Source organism: Natator depressus, chromosome 6 (genome assembly GCF_965152275.1).
Source record: "Natator depressus isolate rNatDep1 chromosome 6, rNatDep2.hap1, whole genome shotgun sequence".
NCBI lineage: Eukaryota > Metazoa > Chordata > Testudines > Cheloniidae > Natator > Natator depressus.
Window position 1 is genome coordinate 86,234,775 of NC_134239.1, and position 22,405 is coordinate 86,257,179.

At 41.0% G+C, this 22,405-nt stretch overlaps 1 protein-coding gene across 1 annotated transcript; it reads right to left on the bottom strand.

The window, feature by feature from the left end:
• Positions 1 to 2,786: 2,786 nt before the first annotated feature.
• Positions 2,787 to 19,991, bottom strand: MBIP (MAP3K12 binding inhibitory protein 1). Its single transcript, XM_074957098.1, has 9 exons — positions 19,778 to 19,991; positions 15,178 to 15,297; positions 13,234 to 13,455; positions 13,043 to 13,139; positions 11,201 to 11,266; positions 8,739 to 8,891; positions 6,268 to 6,365; positions 4,122 to 4,160; positions 2,787 to 3,563 (listed from the first exon to the last, which is right to left on the bottom strand). Exons 1-9 carry the CDS (start codon positions 19,901 to 19,903, stop codon positions 3,459 to 3,461), a joined length of 1,026 nt encoding a protein of 341 aa, XP_074813199.1. The 5' UTR covers positions 19,904 to 19,991; the 3' UTR covers positions 2,787 to 3,458.
• Between the last annotated feature and the right edge of the window lie 2,414 nt (positions 19,992 to 22,405).

The window sequence follows — 22,405 nt, forward strand, 5'->3', positions numbered from 1 at the left end:
TCCACACCATATCCCTTTTCTTTCCTGACTTGATGGGGGCTCCTCTCTTAACAGTATAGAAGTTTAATGATGCTCCAAGCAACATTAATTCCCGCTCCCCAGTTGCACTCCTTTTGAAGGGGAGAGTAGGATGATTCTAGAGTGAGACTTGCTGCCATAAGCTTGAAAGAGGTAGCCCACTTATTGCTTCCTTTCCTCCCCATAGAGCCTAGGATATTTATGCGTTTTTGGAGGTTGTGACACCTCTTCAGTGCCTGAACACCTTCCCTTTCTAAGGGCAAATCCTCAGCTGATGACAGTTGGCATAGCTCCATTGACTCCAATGAAATGACACTGATTTACATCCGCTGAGGAGCTGGTCCTATGAGAGAAGATCCTTGAATTGGATTCACAAGGCAGACTTAGACACTTACCTGCCACTTTAAGCGCTTAAATCCCAAATTTAGGACACCCCCCCCCCCCCACCCAGCACTCAGCTGCTGCCTAACCTTCCCCAGGGAGCCTAAACTTCTGTAGGTGGCCAGGCACATAGCAGCCTCACTCCTGACACTACCAAGCACCTCAGTGCCTAATTCATGCCTGTACCCCACTGGCATTCACAGACTAGGCATTCCCTGCTGGGCCTGATCCAGCAGATGTGTTTAGAAGCCACCTAAGCACACTTCTACTGGATGGAGCCCAACAGAAAACAGCTGCTGGAGCCTCTCTTATGCTCAGTAGCTAGAACACTCAGGATGTGGGAAACCTGGCTTCAAATCCCCATTCTGGCTGTTGCAGAATAGGGACTTTGGCTCTCTCGCCTCCCAGGAGAGTACCCTAATCACTGGGCTAGAGGGTATTCTTGTGGGATTCTCCCTTCTGTTAAAATTCTTAGTCATTGGGGCAGGGACTTGATCGTAGCTCTCCTACATGGCACTAGATTCAGTCTCTCTCGGGCACAATGAATATTTAAATATTTTTTAAACTGTCAAGCAGCATGGAGAAAACAGGCCTGAGCACTATGATCCTGACCATCATCAATACAAATAGGTTGCTCCACTTGTATTAGCAGTCACACGGGCTTTGGATGGGTTGGGGGACAGCCACAGCAATCCAGATGGAGAAAGATGAAATTGCAGTTATTTCTGCAGGACATTTTCCTGGAGTGGCTTCACCTGGAGTGCCACTTCTGGGCTCAGCCAATCAGTCCTGACCAGGGAGAAAGGATAGCAGTGCAGAACTGGGGTGACCAGGGAGGAAGCCCAATCTCAATGAAACTTCTCAGTCAAGCTTTTCCACAATAAAACATGCACGGACAAGGTCAGTGAACCTTTTCCATGTCTTCTCTTGCTTCACTTGGGAGATATTTCAGCTGATCAGCACCTGATAAGCCCCTGTCTATCATGGTCATAGCATTTGAGATTGGGGTGGGGAAAGGAAATACAGCACAAGTAGTTGTTAGCCTGGAGACCATTATTGGGACAATAATAATAAGTTGCTTCACGCCCACCCCCTCAGTTTTGGGATGCCATCGCCATCTGCTCTTCCCAGGCTGAGGTATCCTTAGAGAGGATAAGATGTTTTCCACCTTACTTCCTCTTTCTGTAGGGCCCCTGTACTAGTGCTAAGTGGGGGGTGTAGTAGTGTGCAGGTTAGTAACTGCATGTGCACCCTGTCCTTATGCTGGAGGATTTTACCCTGCAATGTGTACCTAAGAAGCAAAGGAAGGTCTTGTTCAAAAGGCAATAGGCAAACCAGGAAGATACGCAGCACTATTATTTACCAGGAGTGGAAGGGAAAAACCACCTATCACGGCAGCCCTGAGAAAGCTGCATTACCTTGCAATGTGTTTGCCAAAATAGAGCACTATCTTTCCCTTTTGAGCTGAGTGTGATCAAAATGGCATCCGCACCAGAGACTAAGGGACAAGAAGGCAGGAGCTGAGCTGGTGGTGAGAGGCTCTGCTCTCGTGGAACAAAATTGTTTAGATCCCACTGTTGTAATACAGCACATAATACTTATTAGTGGTGGTCTGTCCCCAACACCCCAGAGCAGTTTCAGGCTGACTCAGCCCCTAGAAACCCAAGTGCAATCTCCAGCACCTGGGTGTCTAGCATTCTGAAGAGATCTTGTCTTCCCAGGAGAATCTTCTCCTGGTAGGAGTCTAACCACTCAACAACCCACCCACCCCAGTTGTCCTGACTCCCAGCCCTCTGCTCTAACCACTAGACTTGCTGTTCAGCAGGTCCATACTTGGGGCATGGTTGCTATAATGGCTATGTGGCTCTGCCTGTGTAAACTTGCCATGAGTTAGAGGCCCAAAGGGTGCATCCAGCTATGTAACAGTATTTAAGAAGAGAAAAGTGACATTGAGTCTAGATGACCTCAAAACAGTAGAGGACACAGAGGAAAGGCTTGTGCAGCAATGTTGTGTGGGATACCAATGGCAGGGCTTCCAGAAGCAAGAGTTAATCTAAAATATCGTTGCATCCACACAAGCCTCAAAGCGGGGGGAGGAGAAAGAGAACTTCATTCAGGAATAGTTATTTCCCTTCCAAAGCAGATTTCATTGATGTGAGAGAGACACCAGATAACTCAGAAAAAACACTTGTGGATGCAAAGCAGTTTATTTAAAAAACCCCAAAACTGTTCTGTGTAGACAAGGCCCTACATTCATCTCCTCTCACTGACTTCACACACTTAGTCATCTTAAGTGAGTGGCCTGGTCTAGATTAGGGAATGTTTAAAAATGCATTAAGTAGCATTTAAAAAAATTAGCTCATGGGTTAACACCTACTGTAGAAATTTTTTTAAGTGTTTAAATCCTATTTTGCTAATTGGTCAGTCTTTACAGGGCTATTGAAAAGTGGGTGCAGTCTGCCTTTGTACACCTGTGTATTTATCTGTAATCACATCCTTATACCTAGCAATGTATCATGCATATATGTATTGCTGAAGCCTGGGAGAAAATGACAAACACTTACCAACACAACTTGCTCTTCCTTTTTTTTTTTTTTAATACAACAGAAATTCACTCACACGTTAAATAGGTTTGTTTTATTTCACAAAATTACTTGTTACTTACATGAACACTGACATTTTAGTTAAGGTAGCCCTTTTGAATATTATTCAAAAGATTTTTCCCTCTGATCCAGAAAAGCACAGATGAAATACATATTTTGCACAGTTAAATTAGCAGTTTTTCACAGCTGAATAATAATGTAGATCCTCCTTTACAACAGAAGGGAATAGATTTTTAGAATGCTACTTCCAATGCATTCTTCATTTTAAAGAAAAAACCTAAGGAACTTGAGATGCTTTTAATTTTGTAACAAGTATTGCCCCCAAAATGTAAGTTTCCAAAAACATCCAAATGAGAGAGTTTGTGTAAGCTTCATTTTCATTACCAAAGTCATCCCAGGTGAAGAGTACTTAAGTCTTTAAGGGTTAAAACGAGATGAGACTATTAGCAAATTTCATCAAAGAAGTTCGTCAACCTCCTTGGACTTTGCATCATTTGTTTTTCTCAGTAATGCTTGTTTAAGTGCATTGATCTTCTCATCAAGTTCAGCCAATGAATATTTCTGTTTTTAAAAAAAACCCCAATTTACACATTGGAATTGCTACATAAGTATTCAAGCAAAACTTCACATTTTACTGCAGGAGGAGTCATTCCATATTGAAACTCTTGATGTTTCAGTGCTAAGATGAAAATACATTCAGAAATTTGAAAACTGACTAGTTACCTACAGCGATCTTTTAACCACCTCAATTTAGCAGGAACAAAAAAGGCTGAATATTTGACTCTTTTCAGCAACAGAACAAAGAATGGTTAACTACTTTAACAATTGATGAAAACCAGATAGTGTAAGTGTCTGGCTTCTCAAAAATAGCTACACACTACTGCTAGACAGACTTTCTACTAAAATATTTTTAAAATTTGTGCACTGAAACATATGTACAACCACACAGCTGAAAAACTGGTATTTGAAGGGAACTCGGTAACCCAACATATAGTTAACTACATATATAAAGTAATTATGCTGGCTGTGCACTTTGACAATATTGTATTAAAACGTGGAACTACTCGTAAGTTATAAGCATTTCGTAAATTAAGGTAAGTAAAAGTTAATGGCACTTACATGGGGTGATTGGACCTTCCTCCTTTTGCCAGAAAAATTCTAGAGGGAATAAAGATTAACCACAGACTTAATACACAGAGACAGATGACTGTGTTGTGGGGCCTGGGCCGGAGCAGTTGGGAGCCCCTCACCAGCCCTTCCACCTGCATTCCCCTGCCTGCCTGGCGCTCCTGCTGGCAAGTGGGATTGCAGTGCAGGAGTGCCCATCTTTTTTCAGGGCCCAGTGGCTAATCAACCACTATTAACCTAGCATTCACCAAGGATTCCTTAAAGTCTGAAAGCTATAAGATCTATTTTATTACTGATACAGGAGTCAGTCTTCAGAGCACTGAAGGGAACACTGACCATCATTCCATAGATACCAAGAAAGCCTCTTCAATTAAGTGAATTTTAGGGGTGGGAGAAATCCCAGGCAGAATCAAACAACCTACTGCTTTTCCAGAGAACAGCCAGAAGCTGCTCAAACTTCTTTACGCTGCCCAGCCTGTATACCCCAATCATATCCTAAATAAGGCTGCCTCCAGAGGTAATAGGGTAGTTTGATATTTAGTGCTGATGCCTTGTCCATGCTAGTTTTTTCTCCCTAAGGTTTCTTACCACTGCTAGTATCAATGGTGCAACATTCATGCAGACACAGTACGAATATACTGCTGGCAGTTTAGGCACTGACCTACACTACCTGCACCACTGCTACTGTAAACTCCATCCAAACACCTATTGCTACCCAGAGAAGATCCCAAAGCACTTTGTGTGGGGAAACTCAACATGTTAAGCAGAAAGCTCCCTCCTGCACTACCTTTAATTTCCAAATAGCCTCAAGGTGTAGCCCCATCTACAGCACATATAGCAATCCAAGTAAAAACTTAGGGCTGCATTTAAAATTTAAATTATGGCTGTTCTACTCTTTCTACCAGAAGGCTCCCTTTCCTGCTGGTGTCATTAGGAGAGGTATTCAGTCAGGAAGTGAAAATTCAGGGGAGAGGGCCACTCCATTTTAGTGACATGGAGAACTGAAGAACAAACATTTCCCCACGGTATTTAACAGGTAGTAACAGCCAAGGCAGGGTTCCCTCCTTTGCCCACTCAGTATATCCCCACTATCAACCCCATCAGCAGCTCTCTCAGTGCTCCAATGTAACAGCTGAATCCCAGGGCTCTTCTCTCTCTCTCTGACAGACAACCTGTGGAACTCCTTGCCAGAGGATGTTTAGGCCAAAACTATAACCGGGTTCAAAAAAGAACTACATAAATTCATGGCAAATAGGTCCATCAATGGCTATTAGTCAGGATGGGCAGGGATGGTGTCCCTAAGCCTCTGTTTGCCAGAAGCTGGGAATGGGCAACGGGATGAATCACTTGATTATCGGTTGTATTCATTCCTTCCTAAGCACCTGACATTGGCCACTGTTGGAAGACCGGATACTTCAGCTCCTGTCAGGCCCTCTACCATCAGCTCCCTGTATTAGCCTTGCTTCTGCTACTCTTGGAGTTCCTCACACCCCTCCCCCAGGCATGGGGAAGCTGCAGCAGGGTCCCCTTTCCCTCTTCACAGGCTGGCAGATTGGGGGAGCTGCAGTGGGGTCCCCACTCCTCCCTTATCCCAAGCTCAGTGCTGCAGAAGAGGAGGGGGAGGAACAGAGGTATCATCCTGTCCATCTTTCTCACAGGAGGGAGTTGAACCACCTTGAGCCGCTGGGCTCTTTGCTCTCTCTCCTCCTCCTTCCCCACCTATGAGAACAGCGATCAGAAGGGAGAGGCTCTGCCTGTTTCTGGAAGGGCTTAACTTTGCGAGGGTGCTGGAGCTGCTTGTGTCAGTGAGAGAGGAGCTCCAGTATCTCCTGAAATCCTATCACTTGCAAAACAAATTGAGTTAGCAATAGCACTGTTCCTCACACCAGTTCTTGACACTAATTCTCTGTGGTCATTAAAATGTAATCAGATTGTGTATAAAAGCAAGAATGTCACCGGTATGAAAATCATACTTTTGCTCAATTTTAAGTTTTTGTAGTTTAGAAATTTCATAGTTCTATGGAAAAAGTGTTTACCACCTAACTTCATAAGATTTCCTATATCAAAGATTTAAGAAAACAAAGTCCCAACCATATGTAGGTGTGCTGAATAATGGAAGTTAGACAGAATTACTTACCACAGATAGAAAATATTCAGGGGACATTCCTTCCAACTCAAGAATTTTATCTTCAAGCTTTTTAATTCTCTGATAAATATCTCTAGGTACTGGACCACCTAGATGTAACAGTTCAAATAGGAAGAGTCAGGACACCATCTGAATGAACAACATTACTATAAGCTTAAACTTCATAGTAGAGCTTGAAGAATTCACCTACTAGCCAGAAGATGAGATTAAAAAGGCGGGTGGGGAAATAGGAGGAAGGGTAACCAATCTGGTCTGATGAGAAGCCAAGCCCTATTCAGTTGCCAGGAGAGAGAGAATGTTGCTGGAATTTCTACAAAGGTGCTGTCCCTGGACCCTGCACAGAACCTAATTCATCACCCTCCAATGTCTGGTGAATTTAAAATTCCATCCTCTCTACCTCGTGGGAGGGATAAGATTTAACACTTTCCATTCTGCAGCTGCAAAGGAGGAGTCTCATCTTCTTTACCCTTCCTCTAGGGGGCGTGTGTGTGTGGAGGGGCTGGGGTTGTTTTTTTTGGGGGTGGGGGTACCTCAGTAACTCTAGTCCCTGTCTCATTGCTTCACAAAAATGCAGGAACATGAAACTGATGCTAGCAGTGTTTTGACAAGCAGCAGTCAGATTGGCTAGTGTGCAGAGGTTCTGGAACTGTCTGCAGACTCTCGAGGGGGGGGGGGGGGGAACCCTATCAGATGACACATGAAAGTTATCTTTCCAATCACCAGGGCTAGAAATTGTTTTTAGTGCAAGTAAGTTCTGCAGAAATTTATGACTTAAGTACTAGGGTGATTGGACAAATGGATTTTTTTGAGACATACTTTAGTTCTAAAACCATTTATAGCCTAGAACAGCAATGATTTTTGAAACAACTTTGAAAAAAAATTAACTCTAAAAGAAACTTAAGTCCTTCTTCATGCATGTTACATCCAGGATTTAAAAAACAAAAACAAAAACACCCCACACAGTAGGCTACAGGAGACTTAATACTGGTAAATTTTAAAAGGCAAATCCATTAGTTAGTTTTAGCTGGTAGCATGTATTATACTATATTCATTAATCTTCTGATAGCTGCTCGTGTGCAACTAGACATTAGCAGGCACCTCATGCACCACCATTCTACTGATTCTGGGGAAATCTACAATCCCATGTGGTAGTGCACCAAGCATCGCCACTTCAAACAGGAGGCAGCTAACAGCCATCAGCAGAGAGCAGGTGGTGACCAGTCACCTATGGGTCCAACATCGATATCTAGAACTGCACTGGAGGGAATTCACCCCTAGAAGTGAGAGAACAGGTGTCCTGATGGCAGTTGCCTACATTCACTGCAAGGAAGGGGGGATATTGTGGAGGAGCAAGGTGAGGGGAGAAAGACCGCCTGCTGTTTCCTGTGATTTTACCACAGCATCTTGGCCTATGACTCAGCTATCTTGTCCATGTACTAAATAGAACTGACCATACAAAAACATGCAACGTGATGAGGCAGATTTTATAGTACATGGCAATCTATAAATTGGAGTAAATATTTAGCCCAGTAGCAGCTTTCATCCTGAAAGCTGCAACATGTGTGGTACAATGCAGACATATTTAATCTGTTTTTTTCAAAGTAGTAACTAATGTGGCCCCATCACGCTTTTATTCCCTCTGTTGCCTGCCCATCCACATCTTTACCTTGCATCATTTCCAGCTCCAATTTGATTCCATTAAAGAATCTAGCCCAACCCTTGCCAAACAGTATTGAAATAAGCATTATAGCCGTGGTTTAGCTTTAACTTGCTTCTCTACTTTTGGAGCACACACAGACCGCTTTGTGACCAGCTTCCCACTCTTCCCAAATACATCACAGCAAGTCCTGGTGAGAGTTTCAAATAGTTTTTCCCCTTATGGCTGGGAAAGCTTTGGCAGGGAATAAGCTTTCTTCCTTCAAGGCCGCTCTGTGTTCAGCAGCTGTTATTTAAAACTGCTCTGCTCTCACTCCTCCTAGTGCTGCTGTCTTTTACTGCAGTGGTAGTAGAAGGGCAGCAGTGCTAGGAGAGAGCTACTCTGACGGCTGGTGAGCAGAGAACAACCCTGCAAAAAGCCCCGCCTCCCCCCTTTTTACTCCTCTGAAACAAGAAGCAGGGAGTGGGTATCTAAAGCAGGTCACATTGTGACAGCTGGAGATTTCCTGTGGGGTGCTAAGAGAAGAGAAAGATGAACTTGAGGCTTTTCCTAGGGCTGTTGACTTGGTCAGGAGTTGACCTGAGATGGATAGGAACTGAGTTGAGACCGAGAGATCTTGCAGTGTTTCAGCTGGCCTGACCCTTACAGAGAGAATTCTGCCATCTACTACTACAGAGATGTGCTGAAAAGTATGCAATCCACAGTCATAGACTGAACTTGAAACCTTGCCTAACTGTACTATATTAGTGATAATTACAGTGCAATCTAATATATTAATCACACAATTAAAGCATGTGGTACAAACCTGTTTGTAACCGTAAATGAGCTTCAATGTTTTGCAGTCTTTCCTCTACTGCTTGGTTTCCACAGTCACGAAGCAGGATACTTCCTTTGTGATTGGACCTGTGTGTTCCTTCAGATCTAGTCTGAGGACCATAGGTATTCACAACTCTAGAAACTAGGTTAAAAGAGGTTACACGATTACCACATATGCGCATGTAGTCAGTTCTTCTCATATCAAGAACTTTTTCATTTAAGGAATAATGTAATGAAAATGTTTAATTTTTTTAGTACAGTAGTTTTACTAACTTCACTGTGATAACCGATCTAATTTTACTACAACTTTTAATGTGCTAAATGTCTCTGGGACTTTTAAGACTAGAGGTTCAATAAAATGCATTTCTTAAAGTATACTGCCTAATCAAAAGTTAGGTATGGATAAAAATAACTCAAAGCTTTAATTTGTCTTTATCTGAGGCAAAGGGCAATTTCTCTTCCATGTGGCAAACATTCAAGAATGTTTTGAGTGACGTTTTGTCTTTTAGCTGCTAATCTCAATAACAGCAATAGTTCTATCAGTAGCTGAAAAACAAATAACATCCAAGCTAAATTTGTGATTGGCTACAGCTAGTGTGAGAGTGGGAAGAAAAAGCCATGACCTAACATTATGGGATGCATTACAGCTACCACTATGTTAACAAGTAGAATATAGGGGGAGAAACCACCACAAGAATTAGCAGAAATATTAGCAAGGGAGTTCTCAATGTTTTGTTCTTTGGGTTTGCAACTTGGGAGTCTGGTTGGACCCTTCGCTGCTTCTGGATGCTCAGACAGCTGTGGCCAAGCGTGCTTTTTTTCCAACCAAGTCAAAAATCTCTTGACCAATCTTTGTGGCAAAATCCACAAATAATATTATCCATTCTTCTGGGTGGTCTTACCGCACTGTGCTATACCTGAACACCGTTCAGGAAACTTCAGATGGTGCAGCATGCTGCTGTAGGCTTACTGCGCATTTCATGCAGCGAGCATGTTACACTTGTGCTCCAAAGTCTGCATTGGCTTTGTTTCCAATTCTTTTTTCCAGGTGCAAATAAATGTGCTGGTTTTGACTTATCAAAAGGTCTGAACAGTATGGAACCTCTTCTATAATACTGTGCTGAAGCTAAGACACTTCAACTAACAGCCTCAAATTTAAAAAAGAAGGGACCTTAACTCTCCAATCTTTCTCCTGGCACAACAGAAAATGGTTAAGCTTTGCAACATGCTATGACGCTAATCCACTGTATTATCCTAGACTTTTTCTAAACGGGTGATTGAGTGGGTAGCACAGGTAGACTTTCAATTTTCAGGAGGGGCGGGGAGTACTTTCATTATTGTATTTCAAATAAGTTGTACATGTGCCTAGACAGCACTGATCAGGCACATTTTTGCACACTTAATTTCAGCACTTGGGAGATTTTTGGGTCAATTCCCTACTGTTCCAGATTTCCTGTGTGACTTCTGGCAAAGTACTTGGCCTCTTTGTGCCTGAAGAGTAGTACTTCTCTACCTCCTAGGGTGTTGGGAGAAATAATATATTAAAAAGACTGTGAGGTGTTCAGATACTACAGTGATGGAGGCCATATAATTCCCTAACTAGACAGAGAGAATAAGGATTATTTTATACACTTTTTTTTTCCTGTTTTTTCCCCCCCTTTTAAAATGTTTTTGGGGGAGAATCTTGCTTGCTGGGTTGTCCCCTCCCATGCAGTGCTGCTGCACCCTCTCCATCATCAGAACAGTACTGAGAGGAGATGGCAAGAGTTTAAGACCTCCCACAACATTGGCCAAGGAACTTGGTGGGGATGGAGAAGAGATAAACACCTTCCACTCAGGATGGCTAGAGCAGTCTCCTCTTCCTCATGTGGTAATGTCCACTAGCAGTAAGTGAAGGAGCATTTAATATCTGAGCAATCCCTGGGATAATGAAGAAAATGTAAAGCCTTGCAGTACAATAATTCTGTAATTATAACTTAATCTGGGTTTGCCTCCCATTTCAATACAACTATTTTGGTTAGAGGGATGTTGATAATTTAAAAAAAAAAATCCAATTCCTTAGCTATGTTGCTAAAACCAATTTAAATTGTTAAATACAAATAATACATTTTTTCACCTACACACTGGGACTTTGGGTTTTTCTTTTTTTTAAATCTTTCATCTCAGACAATGAAGACAGACTAGTTTATTTTTGCTTCTGGTAAAAGACACCTTTAGGTTCTCATGCACTTGTACCGTGCTGCTGGCTTTGGGATGGAAATGATTCAAAATTGTTTTTATTAGACAACTCAATACAAATGTTTCCATGATATTTTTAATGTTCTATACAAGAATGTACACATTTCAGTTGAGCCACATTTGATCAGGCATTGTCCCCATCTGGACAGTGTTCATTGTGGCGAATATACTTTGAAGACAAAATTACATAGATATTAATTAATTACTGCTTACCCTTTACATGACTTTTAAATCCAGGATAAGGTGTGAAAACTGCATCTGTTCTGGCACAGCTGTTCTCTAAGGAAATTTAAAAAATTAGAGCCCTTAAGTGCATATTTGTAAATTAAAATGCTCTGACCACTGGCTTTTTGGCTTTTGGCACATCAAATTTAAATTCCTCTTCCTCCAAGGTATGAAAGGCCTAGGCCCCAGTCCTGTGAACACTTATACACAAGTGGACCCACTGAGTTCAATGGGACTACTCACCTGTATAAAATTATTCACATGTGTAAATGTTTTCAAGATTAGAACAATAATCTGTTCCAATTTACATGTGTTCTAATTGTCATCTCCTTGGTCCATAGGTTTCTCCATATCTTCTACTTATTGCTTCCTTTTCTTTCAACCCCTACTTTAGGTTTGGTTTTCTATCTTTCTGCCCATAAACTCTTCTCCCTCTTCTTCAAGTCCCTCCTTTAAAGCTAGTTTCTTCCATGAATTCTTCTTATTGTAGTGGGGGGCTCCACATCAGTGCATCTTGTTCCACTTTCCCTTCTCTATATTGATGTCCTGTGGCTTTATTATTATTAATAGTAGTAGCATTGTAGCTTGTAAAATCTGAGCCCCCCCCCACCCAAGAACAGAACCCATCTCTCATTTCCTCTCATCATATTCTAGCATTTGTATTTTATTCTTGTCCGTGTACTTAGAGCAATATTAAATGTTTTTTTATAATAAAATGAGCATAAACAGAGAAGTTCTAGAATCAGCTCTTCTGCATGTAAGCTTACTTAATATAACTTTAAAGTGACATTATCTAGCACCTCTTAAACAGTCTATTCACTTTTAATGTTTCTGAATATTAGTCTAACTTCTATAATTTCATTCCAACTTGTATGAAAGTTATAAAACTGATCTTTGAGATCTAAAGCATAGCAGGCACAACAATTATTTGTGATATTTGGGTTAATAGCTACTGGGAAGATACTAGAGGACATAGGAAAACTGCAGTAGTTTACTCATTTATAGATAAGTCTTCAAAACACTTTTACAATTGTTTTGCTCTGTATATTATCACTGAGTGTTTAAGTAGGACACATTTACAAAAACTTAAGACCCTTCACATTTTTCATTAGTAACTTAGTACTAAATTTAGAATTCTCTAGTAATGTAAATAATTTACAATGAAATATATTCTCTTTTAATCAAACTATTATACTTCTCTAAGTTTGGACTTTCAAGAAACAATTGGTAAGACATTATTTGCACTGCAGTTCTCCTGCATTAACTTAATTTAGTGTTCCTTTTTAAAGTCAACAATTACAATAACTTCATAAAATAAGTATCTTCACATTAATGAGGCCATTTGATTATAGACTCTGCAGTTTTTAAAATATAGTAACAGCTCCTCTTAATCAGTATGGACTCCATGAAACTTAGAAAGATCAGAACACTAGTACTGCGAGATTTCAGGAGTAGCAGCCGTATTAGTCTGTATCCGCAAAAAGAATAGGAGTACTTGTGACACCTTAGACACTAACAAATTTATTTGAGCATAAGCTTTCATGGGCTACAGCCCACTTCATTGGATGCATAGAATGGCACACACACATATACATATATACACACACAGAGAACATGAAAAGGTGGAGTAGAGGCTAATTAAGATGAGCTATTATCAACAGGAGAAAAAAAACCTGTCTATCCAATTTCCACATCACACATACAAATGGTCTGTATATTTAAAAAAACAAACTTTTAAAAATGAAGTTTGTTTTTAAAATATAAATGACATTTTAAAACAAAAATAATGTTTAAATTGCGAGGAAGATTAAACTCTGGTTGGATAATTACCTTGATTACAATCAATAACATTGCAAAATTCCCTGACATTATTTTCATTGATCTCAGCTTGTTTCCTCTCAATGAAGGCTGATATCCTCCTGTCAATCTGCAGGTAATAAACATGGAAACATATCTATTTCATTGTTGTAATTCAAAAAGAAAGAGGCCATTTCTCAAATCTAGACAAGATGGTCACTTACTTCTGCTTTTCCAGCTTTTATCTGGACCACTTCTGGGTCAAAATTAATATGAACCTCTTTCAGATCTCCTGAATCATAACTTGTATATTTTTCTTCTATCTGTGAGGTACTATCAGATAATTTTGAATTTGTATCCAACTTCTTGCCTTCTGTTTTATCTGCATCTTCAACAGTGACTATATTTTCCTCTTTAATCATTGACTGGAGTTTTTCTAAAAGAGGCTGAAACAAAAAAGTATATATGGTAGGGTTTAAAATGGCCACATGCTTCTCATTACAATGTCTAAAAAGACTGGTTAAAATAATTTGAGACACCACAGAATATCAACCTGATATACAATCCAATAAAAAACTAAAAATATAGCACTTCCAAATTTTATGCCCTTATGACCACAGCCTGTTACAGGTTTGTATATGAGAAACTGAAAAAATCCAAAATGTCTGAGCAAATCTGTCTGCTGCTCATCTGTTATGAACCAAATCAAAGCTTCAGCCTTCACCACCAATGACACTTAATTAACATGTCATTCAGATGCCTACTCAGAACACTAGGCTTAGTATTTTTCCTCCTTAACATGAGAGCCAATGCTCTCACTCTGTAAAGCCCTTACTTTATCACTACAGATTCTCCACTTGAAACTGCAGTTGCCCAAAGTGTATGAGACAACACAGACATGAAATATATAGGTGTTATGCTGAACAATCATGCTTTTCTTGATACGGCTGATTATCTACTTATATTACGAAATTAAATGAGAGAAAGCACTGGTATCCGTAGCAGCAAAATAAATGCTTATCATTCTACTGGATGTTCTTGCACAAGATGTAAAAACAAAAGCCTAGCACAAAAATAAGTTGTACTACACATCTTTCCCGCCCCCCCACTTAAAGTCTTCTCTGAATTTTATAGCTTCTTTCTCCCCTACAAAACTAGGATTAATTATTACTTTTAACAGGACAATTTCTACCAGTCTAATTTCCTGAAAAGGAATGAAATTAGTGTCTACATTTAAGGAGACAGCAAGTAATTTTTACTTGCTTTTAACCTTACATTTTGTCTTTTTTTGTTTATCATATTAAAGACTCGATGTGTAAAACAAAGGCCCTTTTTCATCCTGTAGACTAGCAAGTTAACAAGTTCCTCTAATTTTACCCCATCCCCCCAAATACAATACACTTGAATCATTCACTGAACAGATAAAATGAAAAATTTGAAATGTATTCAAATCACCACCTTCTTCAGATGTCAGACCACGGAGCAGCAAGGGCTCAATTCTGTTCAGCTATTGACTGGCCAAAAAACCCAAAACCAACCAACCACACACACACAATCACAACTAAATTACAGTGTAGTTGCTACTTCTGATAGGGCCAAAAAGTTTCAAATAGTTAACAAAAATGCAGTGACTGGCTACTTGGCAAAATGAGACATTAATGTCAAATTACTTTCTTGTTAAAACCTATGCTGAAAATGTTTAATTGCAGTAAGACACTCCAGGATGTGTCATGCTGGGATAATGCCACTTCTTGAACCACTGAAAGCACTCCATGAGCCTCAAAACTCACCCAAGGCATGGAATCATTATCATAGCGTGACACACACCTGCCGTGTCTTATTGCTTAATTATAACTCACCATAGATGGAAATGTATTGAATTTACAATGCAAGTCTAGAAATCAATGGGGCTGCATTTGTTCAATCTTCTTACCCTTAGTGGCCTGGTAGGCTATTCCCACAACTGTTCTGACTACTCTGTAAGATAACAGGTTTGAGTACCTATGAAGTGTAGTGGAATCCCAAATGTATAATATACTTGCATGCTTCTCAAGTTAAATACTTCAATACCAAATCAAAACAATTGAAAATATGCAGTTTATATGATCAGCATTTAAATGTAGCTAGATCTCTTTGGTCAAGTTTAAAGTGTCCAATAAAATATTTACCTGCAAATATAAAATATGTTGTTGAAGTGCACTAAAGAGCAATGTAGGCTGGAGTGCCGAAGTACTTTGAAGCTTGCTCCAATCGATTACAATTTTCACCACATCATCTCCAAGGTTAAGCTTCAAAAGGGCAAACAAGCATTATCACAAAAATTACACCATTATGCTGTATTACAGAATGTCATAGAAGTATATGGGACTTCTACAGGATAACAAAAATTCTCAGCCTGTTGACTGCATTTTATGTGAAAGAAGAATGGTTTTAAAATGTTAGTCTTGCATTGAAACTTCAATTGTAACTGTCACTCCAAGTAAATTACTGTGTATGTTTGCATGAAGTCTGATTTTTTAAAAAATACTCTTTAGTTCATGCAATAAAAATGGCATTGGTTAACTCAGCCTTTTAATCTGTCAGCTGTTAAATCAGTCTATCAAATCAGCTTCTATCAACTGTTACAATAAAATATTTTGTTTATTACTGTAGTTTGCTTTTATTTTAGCTGGTGTGACAGCATAGCTAGTGACAAGACAAAGCCGCCAATAAACTTGTTTCACAGAGATTATTGCTTTGCAAACGGTGGGGGAAAAAATAGGTAAAACGTGTGTTTAATTACTGGTATGTTAAAATAAACTGTGGCCTTGATTCTGAGGTGTGCTGAGTGCTTGCAACTCCCACTAGGAAGCGTGGGCACCAAGCACCCTTCCAGATCAGGCTTTAGTCTAAAAAGAATTTTAAATTACATTTTTCTTTTGCAAGAAGCCTACATAAATAAATCTTTACCAAACCCCAGGTTAAGCAAAATGCAAACTGTGCAGCAGGATCTTCTCCATCCAATGAAATCTACTTCAAAATCCAAGTTTAACTTTCTATGCAACTGAACCATTGCAAACCCATACTACAAAAACAAATTCCATGAGATTATACTCCTTAACAAAACGATGTACAATTTACAGATTATACACATATTGAAGTTAGCTTTTAGAAACTGCGTTGATCATGCATCTATTAAACCTCTAATCAATGTGCATGTTTATAAAAATTTCATTTTACAGTACTACACTTCATTAATAATCACTAATGAAATGCATGCATGCTCTTCATTTTCACCTCTATTTTTGTTTCAATAAAACTTGCTGCTCTCACAGGGCCTGATCCTGAGAAATAGTAAGCACTTGACAACTCCAACCAAAGCCAAATAGGTTGTTTTCCAACCAAATAAGGCATTAAAGACTCCCCAAAAGTGAATGAAGAGCTCTATACTTAGGCATAATTCCTATTTAAAATCAACAGGGGTTGCATGATTCAGTGACACTCAGAATCAGGTCCATAATTCCTAATTCATTCACACACTTGTGCTGCTAGATCAATATGATGCTCACAAATAGTGCAAGCTCCCAGTTTTTAAAAAGAAAATTAGACTATAGCTAGATGATTCTGAGTTTGCATGCCTGAAGCAGAATACCTTTAACATATACCTGCCCAAAGTAGGGGCCAGCTAATGGGATCAAATGTGGGTAAGAAAACAGAATGCACTTATTTAGTTCTTGAGGATTTCAACAATTTTTTTTAAAGGGCTGACAATTGAAGATTGAAACAATGAGCAAAAATAGATCTGAAGCACAACATACATAGTGAGAATCAAATGTGAATAAAGTAAATAGAATGCTAGCAATACACTGGGAGGCAAAGCAATTTAATATTTAACTACTTTACATATTTGCAGTAAAAACAAGAACAGTGATATACCTAAAAAAAAAAAAAAAAGATGAAGCTGATCCTGCATCCTTAAACAGGCAGCATTCTCATTCCTGTTCTGCTTGAGTAAATGTGCAAGATCAGAGCCTAAGCCAATACACAGGAAAGGAGATGGGGGACTCACCAATTCGTATAGCGGCAGAAAAACTAGTGAAATGAGTCTGTATTTTTCTTCTTACTCAGCATCAAAATTCTAAAAACTAACAGTCACAACAGGTTCAAGCTTTCCATCTTTTGGTTCAGCTAGATATAATATCTAATATTTTTAGCTATATTTAAAGCAAGATTTTATTCTTTTTGGTATTTAACCTGCACATACTGTATCAGGAAAATTCATGCTTTGGTAAGCAGGCTCATTTTGAACATTTTATTTACCTAAGAAAGTGAAATTTAATGTACATTTTAGTTAGCTTATGAGATTATTTATCTGCATCTATGGTGCCAATCAGGCATACATGCATACGCACAGTTTGTGCTAAATGTTTCCACAAAACAATATACAATACACTATTTTGGATATTGTTACTTATAATGTCTGCTAACAGTCAGTGGGAGTACCTATACCACGTATTACAGATTAAAAAGAGTACTCCTCAACGATCCCGCATAGTCACAGCAACAGTTGTATGCTTCACTTGATATTTTGTGGCTCCTATTTAGGCAGTTCAAAGTGCAGAAACTTAGCAAGATTTCTGAATGGGAATAATTTAGTGATAAACAGTTAAAAATGGTAAGTGAAAAGATTGGGTTTTTTTATTCACAGGCACGCTTTAATCACGCGTAAAGACTAACCCCTATGTATTACTACACTAATAAATACTAAATACGCAAATTAAGCTGTCATAGTAATGTTTCCTCTTGCCTTAACAGACTTGTAAGGACTGTGATAAACAGACTGAAAAGTTATACTTTCTGCAGCTACTACACTAGCACTGGCTGACAATCTATTTTGTTGCAGTTGACGGTAACTTTAAGTCACTCCATCACAATGGATATCTTTGCGGCTTGATCAGCATGTGGACCTTACTACACATGTGCTACTAGGCCCAGAATCTAAAATACAGCCCTATAAGTAGCCAAGCTTCGGGTAACCAGTGAAGTACTGAATAAGGGACAGAGCTTAACCATTTTTAAAACATTAAGTGCAAGGATTTAAGCTGTTACATAGGGTGTGTCATCTTTAGCATCAGGTACCTAGTTTACATTATGTATATATGCCAGCTCCTGCTTTTTATGTATGAGGTTGACATTTCTGCAGTGTTGCGAAGCACAAAAGGAACAGTGCTCCTTTACAGTAACATGCATATAGCAGTGGTCACAGAATATAATTTTTTTTCTTCACCCACTCAGTTGTTGTGATTAAAGAAGAATTATGGAAAATGCTATCCACAATACAAAGGGAGGCTTTTGTGTAACGCTAGCCTGATACATCTAATACTTAGCACTTTACTATCTCTGAACACTGTATAACCATTAACCAATTCACACAGCATTCCTATTAGAGAGACAGGCGAGTGTTGTTACAGATGGGGAAAAACTGAGATACATAAAGGTTAATGCCCAAGTTTTCAGACCCTTTATTTTGAGTGCTTAGATAGCTATGGTCTGATAAGTAAAGGTGCACAGCAGCTGCAGCACCCACTTGAAATGGCAAGAGAGGAGACTTGTTTTTACCAATACCAAAAGAAGTCAGACAATGTTTAGTGGCTAGACTGAGGAATAGTTGGGGAAAGTAGATATCTATTTTACAAAAAGATTAAGAAAATGTTTGAAGTGGTATATATTTCTCTCCCTCTAACTCACCCTTCAGATGTAGCTTCTAACCTTGGGCCCTAAACATTTGTGCATGGTTTAACTTCACAAACTTGAGAAGTTCCACTGATTTCAATAGAGGTACTCATGAGCTCACAGGACTGGGATTTTTGGGGGATTGTAAACAATTTGAGGCAAGGACTATGTCTGCCCGTGGACCCTGATCTTGATCACAGCCTCTGAGCACTACTGTAATATCACTACTTAATGACAGTGGGCTCTCCTCACCTCTAAAAACAGGCCCCAGATTTTTCATCTTAAGCACCCCCAAAACTGCAGCCACTTCTAAAAATATGGCCCAAAGAAACTTGCTCATGCCCCACAGCAGCAAAGTCATGGCAGAGCCAAGCCAAAAGTCTAAGTAGTTCTAACTTCAAGTGTCTTGATCATTTTTTTTTCCAATTTATAATGGACTACTTAATGGTTTGTGGACAACACTCATACTAACCTGTTGTGTGTGATAAAATCTACACACTTTGTCATATGAAAAAAATTTCCTTCATAAATAAAATAATAAATTTAGGCATATACTCCGCAGGCAATAGTCAAATTTTTAAAGCCACAGTTAACAGCAACACATTTGCATTGCTGTTAACATGAAACAAAGTAGCAATGAGAGTCTGTACACCATCCATCACTCAAGTAGCAGCAAGATATTTGATCCTTGGTAATAGCAAGTACCAAATGACCATGAAAGCACTCCCAAATGAAAGGATTCCTCCCCCTTCCCCCCAATAAGGGAGCGTTGGCTGGATTATAAATTGCAAGTCGATTTCTCACCAAATAAACCCAAACTGTCCTATCGCCCGCCCCCCAGGCACACCCCCTGCTGCCTTTCGTTACTTTCATCCCCTCGCCCTGGACAGCTGCTACCCCCCCAGGGGTCTCTCCCCACCACCATGCCCCCTTGCCTGTAACTCTGCTGCTCCCCACAAATGCCCCTACCAGCAGGGATTTGCACCATCCCCTGCCCCACAGAGCTGCTGCTGCTGCTACCGTCGCCCGCCTGCCCGCCGCTCTGCCCTCACTGACCTGCCCTGTCAGCCTGGTCAGGGAGCGCAGGGCGCCGCTCAGCACCTCCCTGGCGGCCGGGGCGCCAAGAGTCTCCGGCGTGTGGGCATCGGGCTGACGCTGGTTGGACTCCCCCACGGCGGCCATGACACCTGGCCAGGCTGCTGGCTGCGGGGACCATTCCTCCGCCGCCGTCGCTGTGAGATGACGAGTCCCACGGGCGGCCGGAGTGCGGCGGAGAGCCGGGTGTGTCCCCGCCCACAGGCCCGACTGACGGGCGGAGCGGCCAATCCTCGGCTCCGCTCTCGGGCCAGGCCTGCGAGGGGCAGCGGGGTCTGCTGAGCCCTGGCTGAGCCGGGGACTGTTGCATCGAAGCAGGGAAGGGCCCGCTGGCAGAGCCCCTCCCCGGCACGGAGCGCCCAGAGCCGGCCAGTGCTTGGCCCCTGTCTCCCGAATGCCCTCTGCCAGGGACTGGAGTTTGGGGCCAGGGTCCTGGTGCGGGCTCTGGGTCTGCCAGCCAGCGGGTTCAAACCCCCTGAGTCAATCATGAGACTGGCTTTAAAATCGTGGCTCTTAGCTTCGCGGGTTGAAGCTTTGCAGGGTCACCTTGTCAGGCTTGTCTCTGCAGCCATACGGATTAGAACCTGAATGTTTTAAAATGAAAGGTGAGCTCCCCGGGTAATAGCCTGGGGGCTTTTAGAAAAACACCAGAGTATTGTGAGACTTGTGACAATATAGACAATGTGGGCAACGTTGTTTTTGTGGAGTTGTTGCGCTGGGATGTTTTGGGTTCCAGGTTTGTGGGTTCAGTAGGGATGGCTGGATTGGCTCTATTTTGACAGTATAGTTTGGGGCGGGTAGATCCAGCTTTACCTTTTTGTTTGGAGCAGTTGCCTGATCTGACCTATGCCTGCCACCTTTCTTTACTGTAGAGCAGTGTCACTCCCATCCCTGCTTCTTTCAGAGATACAATAGCTTGGACTCAGTAACTTCATTATTTTGGGAGGATGGTCAAGAGCAGTCACTTGCCACAGGCTGGCTGTGGAGGTCAGCTTCATGTGCTGCTGAGTTTCAATGTAAATAAACCTGAGCTCCACCATCCTTTCCACAAGCATGACTCACTCAGCGTAGCTTCATTCTCATTCCTTCAAAGCTTTGCCCACCTAGTTCTGCTCCACCACAGCCTGGCCCACTTGCACTCATGCTGCTTCGCTCTCTCCCACCCTTTCACTCTGTAGCAGCCTCACCCTTCCTGTGCTGCAGTTTCAGCCACCTATACAATGTACTGCCATAGCTATACCAATGGACATAAGTGCCTTGCAAGCATGCACATACACTTCATCATAGCATCACCTAGCATACCCAGATCTTCTTTTTATTTTATTTATATTATAATAATGTTGTCTAGAGACCTCAGTTAAGAATGGGGATTTGTTTTGCTAAGCACAGTTGAAACGCAGGTAAGAGCCGATTCATGTCCCAAAGAGCTGAATAAACAAGCCAGATATAAAGTGAGACAAAGGGATATAACATACAAGCAGATTGAACAAAATGATGCTTTGTAAACATGTTAATTACACATTTTTGTAGCTGTTGCTTGGTTGGGTTTTTTGTTATAGTTTTTGGCTGAGGCTTGTAAGTAAGGAGGGAAGGCAGGAAGGAATTAACTGAAAGGAAAACAAAGGAAGTGAGAAGGGACATTGAGTGGTGAGGGGGAGAATGAAAGAAAGATGGGGAGAAGAGAGAAGAAAGGATGGAGGGCAGTACGAGTGAGTCCGAAATTAAGAGAGTGAGAGAGAATGTCTAGAGTAAGAACTTATAGCATCATCTGTGTCCAGAGTTCTCTGCTGAAATTGCTTCTACAGTTGCGCCTGCTGGCTTCCTCTGGGCTGTGTCCACTTGCTCCCCAAACACCTTTGAGGAACAGTGGTCACTGTCTGGGGTTCTCTGTTTGGTGTTCCCTTCTGGCTCCTGCCTTATGTCCCCGTAACCTCACTCCTGTCCCTGTTTTCTCCTTAGTTGTCCGCCATAATTATTTGAGCCCTGGGTTCAATAGCTAAAGGAGGGATCTTCAGCTGTGGGTGGGTTTGTGCTCCCCTACCTTCCCAGGACTTCAAGAGGTGCTCTTGCTGGCTTCAGTCTCTGGTCCCTGGGCTGGTGCTGTGTTGGAGTTTTTCCTCTTCCCTGAGTCTGCATGGCTGGAGGTGAAGGGAAGGCCTAGTTCCCTCATAATGGGGCCCTCCGTGCATTGTTCAGGGTCCTGAGGAATCATGGAGGAAAGGAGTAGCCCCAGCTGGATCAGATGTGATCTCCCTCCCTGCTTCTCCCAAAGCTATGCTAAAGGAAAAACACAGTGAAGATTAGGTACTATGAGATCAAACCTAGGCTGGGATATAAGGCTGACATTGGTGAGTTTACCTTTTGATAAAACTAAAATGCCTTGTCTTTACTATGTTTTTACCTTGGGGTAGCTTACATGCATTAGATACCCTGAGGTAAAAAATGCAGTGGTTTTTCAGTAGTAAAGACAAGCCCATGTTTTTGTTATCTGTAACATGGGGATAATAATGCTTTTCTAACTTAGTCTCACAATATCCATGTGAGGTAATCACTGTTAAGCACATTGAGATTCTTGAGTAAAAGGTACTA